The sequence below is a fragment of the Bufo gargarizans genome, chromosome 7 (assembly GCF_014858855.1).
Source record: "Bufo gargarizans isolate SCDJY-AF-19 chromosome 7, ASM1485885v1, whole genome shotgun sequence".
Taxonomy (NCBI): domain Eukaryota; kingdom Metazoa; phylum Chordata; class Amphibia; order Anura; family Bufonidae; genus Bufo; species Bufo gargarizans.
The window spans coordinates 24,096,123-24,109,710 of record NC_058086.1 but is presented as its reverse complement, the minus strand read 5'-3'; the positions used below and the strand labels follow the sequence as shown (position 1 = coordinate 24,109,710).

The 13,588-nt window shown below is 42.6% G+C and overlaps 1 protein-coding gene across 7 annotated transcripts in view; it reads right to left on the bottom strand.

Moving 5' to 3' along the window:
* Positions 1–714: 714 nt before the first annotated feature.
* Positions 715–13,588, bottom strand: part of MTMR14 (myotubularin related protein 14) — a 53,506-nt gene continuing 40,632 nt past the window's right edge. For 2 of the 7 annotated variants that reach the window (XM_044300511.1, XM_044300512.1), the window contains exons 18-19: positions 12,613–12,768; positions 718–2,671 (exon numbers count right to left, since the gene is read on the bottom strand). In XM_044300511.1, the coding sequence (XP_044156446.1) occupies positions 2,491–2,671; positions 12,613–12,768 (337 nt within the window). In that variant the 3' untranslated portion in view covers positions 718–2,490. Of the gene's footprint in view, positions 2,672–11,910; positions 12,293–12,612; positions 12,769–13,588 lie in introns of all 7 variants that reach the window. The other 5 variants (XM_044300513.1, XM_044300514.1, XR_006390821.1 and 2 more) reach the window with 4 other exon arrangements.

Genomic DNA, 13,588 nt, shown 5'->3' with positions numbered 1-13,588 from the left:
TTTTTAGATGATAGTAATGGCTTTCTTCTGGCCACTCTGCCATAAAGCCCAACTCTATGGAGCGTACGGCTTATTGTCGTCCTATGTACAGATCCTCCAGTCTCTGCTGTGGAACTCTGCAGCTCCTCCAGGGTTACCTTAGGTCTCTGTGCTGCCTCTCTGATTAATGCCCTCCTTGCCCAGTCCGTTGTTTTGGTGGGCGGCCGTCTCTTGGCAGGTTTGCTGTTGTGCCATGTTCTTTCCATTTGGTTATGATAGATTTGATGGTGCTCCTGGGGATCATCAAAGATTTGGATATTTTTTTATAACCTAACCCTGACTTGTACTTCTCAACGACATTGTCCCTTACTTGTTTGGAGAGTTCCTTGGTCTTCATGGCAGTGTTTGGTTAGTGATGCCTCTTGCTTAGGTGTTGCAGCCTCTGGGGCCTTTCAAAAAAGGTGTATATATGTAATGACAGATCGTGTGACACTTACATTGCACACAGGTGACATCATTTCACTAATCATGTGACTTCTGAAGGTAATTGGCTGCATCGCAGCTTTTTATGGGCTTCCTAACAATGGGGGTGAATACATACGCACAGGATAATTTTCTGTTTTCTATTTCTAAACAATAGATTCATTTATAGATCTTTCTCATTTCACTTCACCGACTTAGACCATTGTGTTCTGATCCATCACATAGAATTCAGATTAACAAAACATTGAACGTAAGGCTGTAATGTAAGAAAACACAAAAAAAGTTAATGGGGGTGAATACTTTTGCAAGGCACTGTATAGTGTTAAAATGTGGACTTTCACCTACACGTATCTGAACCCTCCTAGCACTGCTCAGTTGCTAAGGGGATTAGCAGAGGGGCCACATCTCAGACCGCATGACCTCATTAGCATACAAAGTCTAGAGGTCCAACGATCCTAATCTCGAGGTTCATTAAGAGGGCTGTTTGATATTGGAAAAACAGGGCTGCCATCTTGCTGAAACAGTGCCACCCTTCTCTATAGGCCGTTCCTGGTACTGCAGTATATGAAGTGAATGGGGCTGAGCTGCAATACCAGACACAGCCCATGTACAAGAAAGTCAGCCGCCATATTTATCTAACTCTGTACACCCCCTTTCAGCCATTAGAGCCCTGTCTGACGAATTGCTTGTTTTCATCCAGGATTTCAAATCTGAATAGGGTTCTGTATAAAAAAATTAAATAAAATGAACAATATACTTTTTTAATTGAACTGATTGCAGAATTAAATAGAAACCAATAAAAACAAGAGGCAAATAAGCAACGTGGTAAAATAGAAAAAATAAATCCTGACTTTGTTCATCAATCACAGGAATACAAGGAGGACGTAAAACAATCATAGTGTGCAGCAAAAGAAAAGGGCTGGAGGTTGTACTGTGGCTGCTGAACTACAAATCCCAGGATCCCTAGTGGAGCTCCGGACAAAACTGTAAGGAATGCACCAGGCATGAAAGGCAGAGCATGACAAAGGGATTCAAGGAACATCAGAGAGCATCTCTGTGTCATGCTCCGCCCCCTCAGACCTTGCACTAGGTATGGCACAGAGCATCAGTCTTACTGAGGGTTCCTTTAAACACCCTCCACCACTTCAAGGTGTTCACAGTCTGGCCACATACAGTTTTCTGGATGACAACATATAATAATTTCATTATTGCAAAACTACAACTCCCAGCATGCCCCAACAGCCCTATGTTCAGCTGTTTGAGTGTAGCTCTGGAACTAACTGCGTAGTGGATGGAGCTGTGTATTACCAGATATTCTGAAACAGCTGATGATCAGGGGTGGAGTGTGTCAGACCCCTGCCGATCAGATACTGACGGCCTAGCCTGAACATGGGCCTTCACTTGTAAAAAGCTGGATGACCCCTTTAAATTCTGAGTTGCCTACAGTCACCACTAGCAGGACCTTACTTGGATAGTAATCTTTTCAGTGAGCTCCCTCTAGTGGTGGCTGCAGGTAGCCAGAATTTTCTCTATAGCTGCTTAAGAGGAGTTGAGGATCTGGAGCTAGGTATCACAAAGAGAAGAGAAGATTGTAATTAACTGCAAGGTGCATAGATTAAGGAAAAGGGGCACAGTAGGAGTCCAGCTAGCACGGCATGCTGGGACTTGCACTTCTGAGCCACGTTATGTCTTCAATTCAGCCTCATCATAGTCGTGTGATTAAATATATCCATTTCCTATAAATAAAAAGCTACAGTCTTATCTTCAGGATTATGTGACAATGGACACAGGTGAATGTAGATATAAAAAGCTACTTTACAATTCATCAGCCCTTGAAACCGTCTTGGCCGCTGATTGATCAGATTTCTATGATTGGAAGATCCGTTCCCTTTGATTAGCATCTCAACATTTAAAAGAAGAAGACCGAACAAGTCCTGGAGATTGTCTTACAGGTCTTCTCTACGGCTCAGTGTAGAGCACAAACGAGGTCATCATGGCTTCTGGATTCCCAGGTTTCTGGAAAGTTCATCACACTATAGCACTGGCTCCTCGAAGGCCCACGCCTCGGGCGAACTGTTCGAGAAGACCACTGATTGCCCCCGATGGGCTTGGCGGCACGGTTCTTAGGCCTATTGTGGTATTGTAGGCTGACAGAAAGATTGACTGTACAGCTTCTAGCCGTCGTGCCCTCTCTGTCTGTGTTGTATGCCTGAAAGAGAGGAACATACACTAAATATTTTGGTCACCAAAAGAACAAAAAAAAAGCAAAAATAAAAATAAAAAATAAAAAAGGATCCTCCTTTGCAAACAATTCTTTGTATCTCCTAAAGGCACCAACAAAATGAATAATGAAGCAATTTTGCAACAGGTCTTTCTACGGTTTTGATTCTACAGTTCCTGTGCAAACTATGCATCTCCATGGTAACAGACTACAAACAAACCATGTGTAGTCAGATGCTGCAGTTTTACTCCCTTCTATCTGTTCTCAACTTCTGGCTAACCTAACAAATGTATGTTAGCACAAAGCAGGGGACAAATGGAATAAAGTGCTAGCTGCAGGATTACACTACACTAAAAAGTATGTTGGTTGTCGGTTACCATGGAGATGCATAAATCTGCCCTGGAGATGTAGATACAAAACAGTAGGACATTTTCAATTAACACGATTTTTGCAATGCCTTATTTTAGATTTATTGGTACAATAAAAAATTTAAAAAATTGATTGCAGAGGTGGACACAACCTTTAAAGTTTGCTGAAGTTACGTGTTCTTCACTCAGAGCTGAAATCAAAATTCTACAGGTTTCTTCTTTAGGATGTCAGCAGTGTGCTGATGGACACACCAGTATCAGTTTACATTGTACATTTCTCCTTCAAACGTATATATGTAACATGTCAGAGTTTTCTATTGTAAACCTGATTGTATTCCTACTGACGCCAAATGCTGCCTTGTTCATAAAAGTGAAGGCGAGCAAGAGGTTGTCACAGCCCAGCCCTTCTGTGGGGTATCACTGATTAACGGCAGCAAAAGCCCTATAAAACTATAAAGCGGATTAAAGTTGCAAATCCCTGTAAAACTATTCTTTTCTTTGAATGATGTGCTGTTGCTCTGTTATTCCTCCTGAAAACATATACATTGACTGCTGGGTATTACCGCTACCCTTATCGACGGTGGGTAGCCCTACAAACTTTAACGCTGCTCAATAGCCAGTTATGTGCATCCGAATGAATCAGTAATCAATTTGTTTCATTCATTTCCAGGAAGAATAATTGAGGAATTGCACAGTGCATAGTTCAGAGAGAAGCATACAGGCTACTCAACTTCAGTTTCAGTGCTAGGGTTTCAATGCTATATGGCCCTCTCATAGGTGACCCTGTGCATCCTGAAAGGCGTAAGTGACGTATGCGTTAGTAAAGGCCATCTTCACCGACAAGGTCTGCCTGCTTGACAAGGAAGAGAATTAGAGCTTACAGTTTTATTCTCCCCGCCCAATGTAGTCCAAAACTACTTTTAGTTTGGGAAGAAGTAATCGCTAATGGCGTCAGAAAACAATGGCGTTGACATCTAAAATCTGAAGATTACAAGAGCGTCTCATCGTTAAGGAAGACAGAAGGGTCTGAATGTACAGACGAGACCCCCGAATATTGCTGGGGGAGATTCCCACCGTTACATTACATCGTGCGACTCAAGAAAATATCATAGTCAGAAAACGGTCGTATTCTGCAGTCACTTGAGATGCGCTTCTGATATATTACTGCTATTTTCCAATATACAAGTCACATAGCGATCCTAAGATACACGCTGTTAAATAAGATGCCTGCTATAAACGGTCCTTGGATGGAAAGAATGGAGAGAGATTACAGAAAGAGATTATAGAGAGGGATTAGAGAGATAGGGAGAGACAAGATAGATGAAAGAGAGAGACGATACTCCACGGACTCCTATACACCGACCCTGGGTGTGTCCCCATTTCTCAACCCCCTATTACCCACATGCTTTGGCAATACTAATGTATAATTTAGACCTGCCAATAAAGCTTTTTTGATTGATTGATAGATCCACCTGTAGGCGGTGGAGGATGAGGCCCACTTCCTGATATACTGTCCCAAATACTCAGCAGTGAGAGTCTCCACTTTAGGAGACTCTCTGATCTCTGCCCAGACTTCAGCTCCATGGAGGAGGAAGAGAAGCTGCCCATCCTGCTGGGAGAGGAAGAGAACACTGTGGACCTAGAAGCACAATATATCAGTGCCTCTCACAGACAGAGAGGAGCGTGATATGCCATGGACTCCGATACCCTGACCCGGGGTGTGTCCGCACCCCTCCCCCCCGTCATAATATGCCACGGACTCCTATACACTGACCCCGGGTGTGTCCCCATTTCTCACATGCTTTGGCAATAATAATGTATAATTTTAGACCTGCCAATAATGCTTTTTTGATTTGAGAGAGAGATAGGAGGAGAGAGATGAGATAGAGAGAGACAAGATAGAGAGAATAGATAGATTAGACAGACAGATAGATAGCTAAGATCGACAGACAAGAGCGGAGACAGGTACAACCCAGCCAACTATCCAGGGATCCTCAAAATCCTTACCCAGCACAATGTCCTCAGCAAAAGCCAAACCACCACACCATGGACCACATCTACACCGTGCACAGCCTCCTAAAGAGTCATGACCAGACCAACGCACCATCGACCACATCTACTCCCTGCACAGCCTCATCAAGAGCCACATCCAGACCACCACATCATGGAGCACATCTACACCCTGCACAACCTTAAGAGCTACGTCCAGACCACTGCATCGCAGAGCACATCTACACCCTGCACAACCTTATGAAGAGCCAGGTCCCGACCACCACACCACAGAGCACATCTACACACTGCACAGCCTCCTCAAAAGCATAGCCTCATCAAGTCATGACCAGACCAACACACCATCGACCACATCTACTCCCTGCACAGCCTCATGAAGAGCCAGGTCCCGACCACCACATCACAGAGCACATCTACACACTGCACAGCCTCCTCAAGAGCACAGCCTCCTAAAGAGTCATGACCAGACCAACGCACCATCGACCACATCTACTCCCTGCACAGCCTCATGAAGAGCCAGGTCCCGACCACCACATCACAGAGCACATCTACACACTGCACAGCCTCCTAAAGAGTCATGACCAGACCAACACACCATCAACCACATCTACTCCCTGCACAGCCTGATCAAGAGCCAAGTCCAGACCACTGCATCGCAGAGCACATCTACACCCTGCACAGCCTAATCAAGAGCCACATCCACAATACAAAGCATGGAAAGATCTATGCCTTGTTTTGTGGACTTTAAGAAGGCCTATGACTCAGTGTGGCACCCGGGCCTATTCCTGAAACATCTGGAAAGTGGGATAGGAGAAAAAACATACAGTATGATGTCATTAGAAGCTCCTAAACTGAGAACAGATGCAGCGTGGCGGTAAATCGGAGCTTATTTTCAGCAGAGCCGATGAGTCAGACAGGGCTGTAGCCTCAGTCCATACCTCTTTAACATCTTCATCAATGAGCTGGCAGCGGCTTTGGAGTCCTCCTCGGTACCAGGTTTCACCTTTCATGACACCGAGGTGAAATTTCTGCTGTATACAGATGACCTCCTGCTACTGTCTTCAACTAAGAAAGGTCTTAAAACTGCAAATCCTGTAGAAATGCAGCACCACCACATGTGATTTGTCTATCAATCTAAAGAAAACCAACATCATGGTGTTCCAGAAGAGAAACCAGCCGGGCATCCTCACTTCCTGCTAACTAACTGTCCACTTTCAGAAACCTACAGGTACACCTACCTGGGGCAAGAAATTAGCCCGTCAGGGAGCTTTAAGAAACCTAAAGAAACACTAGACAAGGCGTGCAAAACCTTCAATGCCATTAGAAGGCGTCTGCACCATCTCAAACGACCAGTAAACATCTGGCTTAAAATATTTGATAGCATCATCGTCCCATTCATCCTGTATGGCAGCGAAGTCTGGGGTCCGGATACATATCCTGACTGGTCAATGTGGGATTCTGGGCCACCAGGAATATTCCACTTGGAATTCTGCAAACACCTTCTCCAGGTCCACTGGAGCACCTCAAACAGAGCACATTGTACCTTGTCCAGAAGAGGGCACTATCATTCAGAGCCCATCTACATCACAGCAGTCCAAGCTCTTACCATCACATAGCCTTGCCGCACCAAGAAGCCCCAGGAAAAGGAAGCATCCCTGAACAAGTCACCCAAACCCATCCTGACCAAGCCACCAACCAGTACAGCCTGAAAAAGTGGAGAACATATCAGTGTAGGGAGGAACGACACATAAGAGCCCCACTAGAAGCTGAAATATACAACAGCATACACAGGGAATACACGCTGCCCCATATCTGGAGAAACTACCCAACCACAGAGACTGACAGATCCCTTATTCGCTGCAAACTTAGTGCCCACAGCCTGCTCATCGAATCCAGCACTGATAGAAATGCAAATGGAGGGAGAGCAGACTGTGCCATCAGTGCTACCAGGAGGCCGTGAAGGATGAGGCCCACTTCCTGCTTCTGGGCCCCAAATACTCAGCAGTGAGCTACACTCACACCAGGAGACTGTCTGATCTCTGCCCAGACTTCACCTCCATGGAAGAGGCAAAGAAACTATCCATACTGCTGGGGAAAGAGGAGAACACAGCGCCCATAGCAGCACAATATATTACTGCCTGCCATAGACTGAGAGGAGTGTGATATACCATGGACCACTATACCCCCACCCTGGATGTGTCCCCATCACCAGCCCCCTCCCTACCGTAATATTTCTTACTTGCTTTGGCAATGCTAATATGTACGGTATTTAGTAGAGATATTTAGATAGATATAAGAACAGGGCCATCAATAAGAATTAAACGGGGTCGTCATACTGTCTTAAGACACATCAGCACAATAACCATTGAAAGAGATATACATTGAGTTCCCAAGGTCTGGCAGCTAGACGTAAGCCTGGGGCATTATAACACAATGCCAAGCACATCTTGGTTTGGTGGATCCCAGAAGACTTATTTCCCAAATGCAGAAGGCCAACAGTAAAGTTTCATGGAGAAGTAATGATCTCTGTGGATGCTTTTTTAATGGTTTGGGCTCACTGATTTTTGTGAAGAGAACACGCAAGGTGGCAGAGTTAAGTGTTTATGACCTTCACTGCACAAATCCCTGACCTCAACAGATCGAATGCCCACTATATGCCAGGCCCTATTTCCCAACATCTAGGCCCGAATTCACCATGGCACTTGTGGCTGAATACATTTGAATCTCTGCAGTCTTTCCAGAAGAGTAGAGAGCATCATGGCAGCAAAGGGAGACCAACGCCATAGAGCCTCCCCTCCACTACATGGGAGTTGGACCCCCCAGCCCCACCCAACTGCTCGCTATACCATAGGAAGATCCGCTGCAAAGCTCAAACTGACTGGCTGGCTTTTTCTGCTCATGCATGAAGTACCCACATATGTTTCCCCTCCACCCGCTAACCATGACCATTGGAGAGGATCCCCCATTGCTCTGGAGACCTAATGGTCATACAAATGCCGCCCACCAACTCTATACAGGCCTCATGGCATCCGAGTAGTCTGCCTCTGTATTATGTATGCCCTGGTATTTTAGTTGTCCCACTTCAGTAAGTGGCATTTATCATGTAGAGAAAGTTAATACAAGCCACTTACTAATGTACTGTTATTATCCATATTGCCTTTGCTGGCTGGATTCATTTTTTCATCACATTATACACTGCTCGTTTCCATGGTTACAGACCACCCTGCAATCCAGCAGTGGTGGTCGTGCTTGCACACTATAGGAAAAAGCGTCAGCCTCTTTGGTGGCCGGGAACGTGGGAGCGCACATAGGCTAGTGCCTTGTAATAACTTTCTCTACATGATAAATGCCACTTACTGAAGTGAGACAACCCCTTTAATGTTACCCGTTTCTGAGGACAGGGGGGGCCCAATGCATTATTACAGGGATAGAGAAGCTGAGTTTCAGCCGCCCCTCCATGGACCACACAGCAGCAGAAGCCACCATTATGGTACGCATATCCATAAAGTCTTGACTAGTAAGTCACTGTTAACAAGTAAATCACTGGATATATACAACGTACATCTGGTATTCCTACAGCCTATTGTGGGTTAACCCCTGGAAGCACGCGGTCACTTATAACAAGGACAAGCTGGTTCAGAGCCATCCACTGTGCATTACCGCCCTGTGGACAGACATGAGCGATTACAGTGGAGCCTCCGCACTTACACAACGCCGGGTCTATGGGGACTGTGATAGCCAAGTACACTTCTCCTAAATTGCTCAACTGCAGTCAGTCAAATGTCAGGTGCTTTATTTTTAGAAGCAGCTGTTCCCTGGTCGCTCCAGCTGCTTGAAATATGCATATGTGAGCATCTATACCGCAATGTATTCCTCTCCTGCCCCGCCACAATGTAAACTGCTGGAAACTCTCTTGATATCCTGAGAATGCTTTCCAGACAGGGTCTGGTGTCTTATCCTGTGCATAGGGGCAGTAATTTAGTAGTAATATTCCTGTACATATGAGCAATATTATAGTAGTAATATTCCTGTACACAGGGGCAGTATTATAGTAGTAATATTCCTGTACACATGAGCAGTATTATAGTAGTTATATTCTTGTACATAGGAGGCAATATTATAGTAGTTATATTCTTGTATATAGGAGCAGTATTATAGTAGCTATATTCTTGTACATAGGAGGCAGTATTATAGTAGTTATATTCTTGTACATAGGAGGCAGTATTATAGTAGTTATATTCTTGTACATAGGAGCAGTATTATAGTAGCTATATTCTTGTACATAGGAGGCAGTATTATAGTAGTTATATTCTTGTACATAGGAGCAGTATTATAGTAGTTATATTCTTGTACATAGGAGCAGTATTATAGTAGTTATATTATTGTACATAGGAGGCAGTATTATAGTAGTTATATTCTTGTACATAGGAGCAGTATTATAGTAGCTATATTCTTGTACATAGGAGGCAGTATTATAGTAGTTATATTCTTGTACATAGGAGGCAGTATTATAGTAGTTATATTCTTGTACATAGGAGGCAGTATTATAGTAGTTATATTCTTGTACATAGGAGGCAGTATTATAGTAGTTATATTCTTGTACATAGGAGCAGTATTATAGTAGCTATATTCTTGTACATAGGAGGCAGTATTATAGTAGTTATATTCTTGTACATAGGAGGCAGTATTATAGTAGTTATATTCTTGTACATAGGAGGCAGTATTATAGTAGTTATATTCTTGTACATAGGAGCAGTATTATAGTAGTTATATTCTTGTACATAGGGGCAGTATTATAGTAGTTATATTCTTGTACATAGGGGGCAGTATTATAATAGTTATATTCTTGTACATAGGGGCAGTATTATAGTAGTTATATTCTTGTACATAGGGGCAGTATTATAGTAGTTATATTCTTGTACATAGGGGGCAGTATTATAGTAGTTATATTCTTGTACATTGGAGGCAGTATTATAGTAGTTATATTCTTGTACATAGGAGCAGTATTATAGCAGTTATATTCTTGTACATAGGAGCAGTATTATATTAGTTATATTCTCGTACATAGGAGCAGTATTATAGTAGTTATATTCTCGTACATAGGAGCAGTATTATAGTAGTTATATTCTCATACATAGGAGCAGTATTATAGTAGTTATATTCTCATACATAGGAGCAGTATTATAGTAGTTATATTCTCATACATAGGAGCAGTATTATAGTAGTTATATTCTCATACATAGGGGCAGTATTATAGTAGTTATATTCTTGTACATAGGAGCAGTATTATAGTAGTAATATCCTTGTACATAGGGGCAGTATTATAGTAGTTATATTCTTGTACATAGGGGCAGTATTATAGTAGTTATATTCTTGTACATAGGAGCAGTATTATAGTAGTTACATTCTTGTACATAGGAGCAGTATTATAGTAGTTATATTCTTGTACATAGGAGCAGTATTATAGTAGTTATATTTTTGTACATAGGAGCAGTATTATAGTAGTTATATTCTTGTACATAGGAGCAGTATTATAGTAGTTATATTCTTGTACATAGGAGCAGTATTATAGTAGTTATATTCTTGTACATATGAGCAGTATTATAGCATTTATATTCTTGTACATACCTTAAAGAGGACCTCTCGTCTGTCCTGACAAGTCTGTTTTAGTAACGCTTTGCATTTCCCATGTGATAATTCTGGAACATCTATTCTTAGGACTCTATACTGTGCTATTCCTCTATTATTACCGCTAGAAGTTACAAATTAAAGGGAACCTGTCACCGTGATTTGGGGTATAGAGCTGAGGACATGGGTTGCTAGATGGCCGCTAGCACATCTGCAGTACCCAGTCCCTATAGCTCTGTGTGCTTATATTGTGTAATTAAAACGATTTGATACATATGCAAATTAATCTGAGATGAGTCAGAGCTTGAAAATATGACTCTTCCCGGTCACACAAGTAAGATATGACTCTTTTATGTTAATTTGCATATGTATTAAATCGTTTTTATTACACAATAAAAGCACACAGAGCTATGGGGACTGGGTATTGCGGATCTGCTAGCAGCCATCTAGCAACCCATGTCCTCAGCTCTATACACAAAATCCCGGTGACAGGTTCCCTTTAAATGCTAGCAGTTTGTCATGAAGGTCCTGATGGGTGTTACCAGTTGGATGTGTGTCCCTGCAGTCTGACACTGGCAGCACTGATTTAGGGTTGTGTCTGAGTGTGCAGGGACACAACCCTAACTGGTAACATTTATCTGGACCTTCATTGCAAACTGCTAGCAATTTATTGGTAACTTCACTCTCTCTACAGCACCAATGGCAATAGATAAGCAATGAAATCCAGATATGCGTCTTCGACTTGAGCTCATATCTTTACTATATATTTATGTCACTTACTATGCCGTATTATCTAGAACATTTCTATAGTTATTTTCCTCTGGTCTATACTTTTAGATATTTCTACTTTTGAATGCTGTAATTATTGATATACAACTCATTCCTATATGGACAGGCCATTAAGCAGATATATATAGTGGAGCTCCTCTGATGACATGTAAATGATAAAGCTACACAGATTCAATTATAGAGGTATACTATATAACTACTCGATATATTTTTTGATAAGGACATGCATATGATGGACACATTATGTTGATGCAATTATCAGCTACCTATATTGTAATTCTCCATTGCTTAAAATGTTTCTACCTTATTTCATTTAAGTCAAAACTGATGTATTTATGCCTGTTTTCACCTGTAGTGTTTGATAAAGGTCATCCTGATTGAATCTGTATAAACTGCCTTAAAAAATTCCAATAAAAATATGCGCTTATTTACCTTGATTATGGAGCGCGGAAGTGTGTGTTCTTAAAGGGGGTCTTCCTTTAAGAAAATAGCCAAGCTAAATCCATCAGTCAGACAGCTGTTCCGGGGTGCTTGCCCCTCGTCAGTACGGAGTAAGATTCTGGCTGTGGATGGATATATGACTTTGCTATTTTCATGATCAAATAACTAAAAAAAAAAATTTAATTATAGGGAGCCATTTCCAGTAGGTGGCACTAGCGAGATGGTTCTCTTTGCTCTGGGACGTACGTCTTTGCATATTATGTTCCCATGGTGCATTGCCAGTAGGTTTCCATACACAGCTGGTCTCCTTAAGGATAGCCAGTGCCTCTCCTAAGCGTCTTGCCAAGAGGATATTCCCAAGGAAAGTTTTTACCTTTGGACACAAAAAAAGAGAGGTCCAGCCTTACCCAAAATTACATCATATCTTCATATTATAACTGACCCTGAAATTTTGGATCAGGAGATTATCGTCCCAAGATAATGTTGTTTGTAGAATGCAGATTATCAATGCTTGGAGTTGGAGGAACTTTTATGTTTCGTGCTGCTCAGTACCATTCGATATCTTTAATGTGGACACCTCCTATAGTTGGAGGATCCACAGCTGATCACCGTTACCTATACCATGGGGCAATACAACAGTCAGCAAGCTCATTCACTGAAGAGAAGAGCAGCCGACACTCTGGATCCACTTACAGGCCACTGCTAGGTTTCTCATCTGGGAAGCTGAAGGGGAGGAAGGTACCGGCGCTGAGGATACCATGGTCATGAACACTCCCACCCTCCGATACCATCTGCCAGCTGCCATAGTCTGTAGAGACGGAAGATCCAGGTAGGGAATGGTCCGCTGACCTGAGGCGAAGAGAGAGAAAGGGAAGACCGTGGGATGAGTTTCTTCTACTAAAAACAGAAAAAATAAAAAGACCTGTCCCCTTCATGCCGCTGAAGATGCCGCGTGCATAAGCTCTTGTCACTCTGCATCAGTGAAGAGAACTAAAGATGGTGCTGTCCACCACGAGGATTGGGGCCCGAGGAACTGCTCTCCCCAAGAGATGGTCAACAGTTCTCTTACAATACGGAGCTACTGCGAAGCCAAGGTGCATGCAGAAATCAGCACACCCAAAGCGTGAGGACTCAGCCGATGACTAGGGCCTCCATATTAAGAGATATTAAAAGGTATCCCGACCAGATGCCATAAGCAAAATTATATTAAAATAGGAAGAAGAAAAGATACACCACTGCCCGAGAGGAAAAGATTTAGAGGGAGAGAAAAAAATCTGCAGTCAGGGTCATGATTAGTTGATGATTAAGATTTCAAGGCAAATTATTTCTTTGGGTTTGCACAATAATAAACGATTAGTACAATGTGAACTGATTTGACTGTAAATGTATCTTTAGTCTATAACATTTTTTTTTTTTTTGAGAGAGAGGCCCAATAGGGCTTCAAAGACCCTGGCAGATCAATGGCTGCAGGTGACCACTGTGGGTCCATCTTCAGAAACCCCTGACAATCAGATCCTAGGATAAGAGAAGCCATCTCTGACCATGCTTTTTCCCTACAGTGGCCACTACAGGGGAAAAGTGAAACTACACGCCACTTGTTCAAATGAATGGGCATCTACGTAATACATGGATGGGCCAAGTCCACTTGAGCGACAGTGGCTCCTTATCA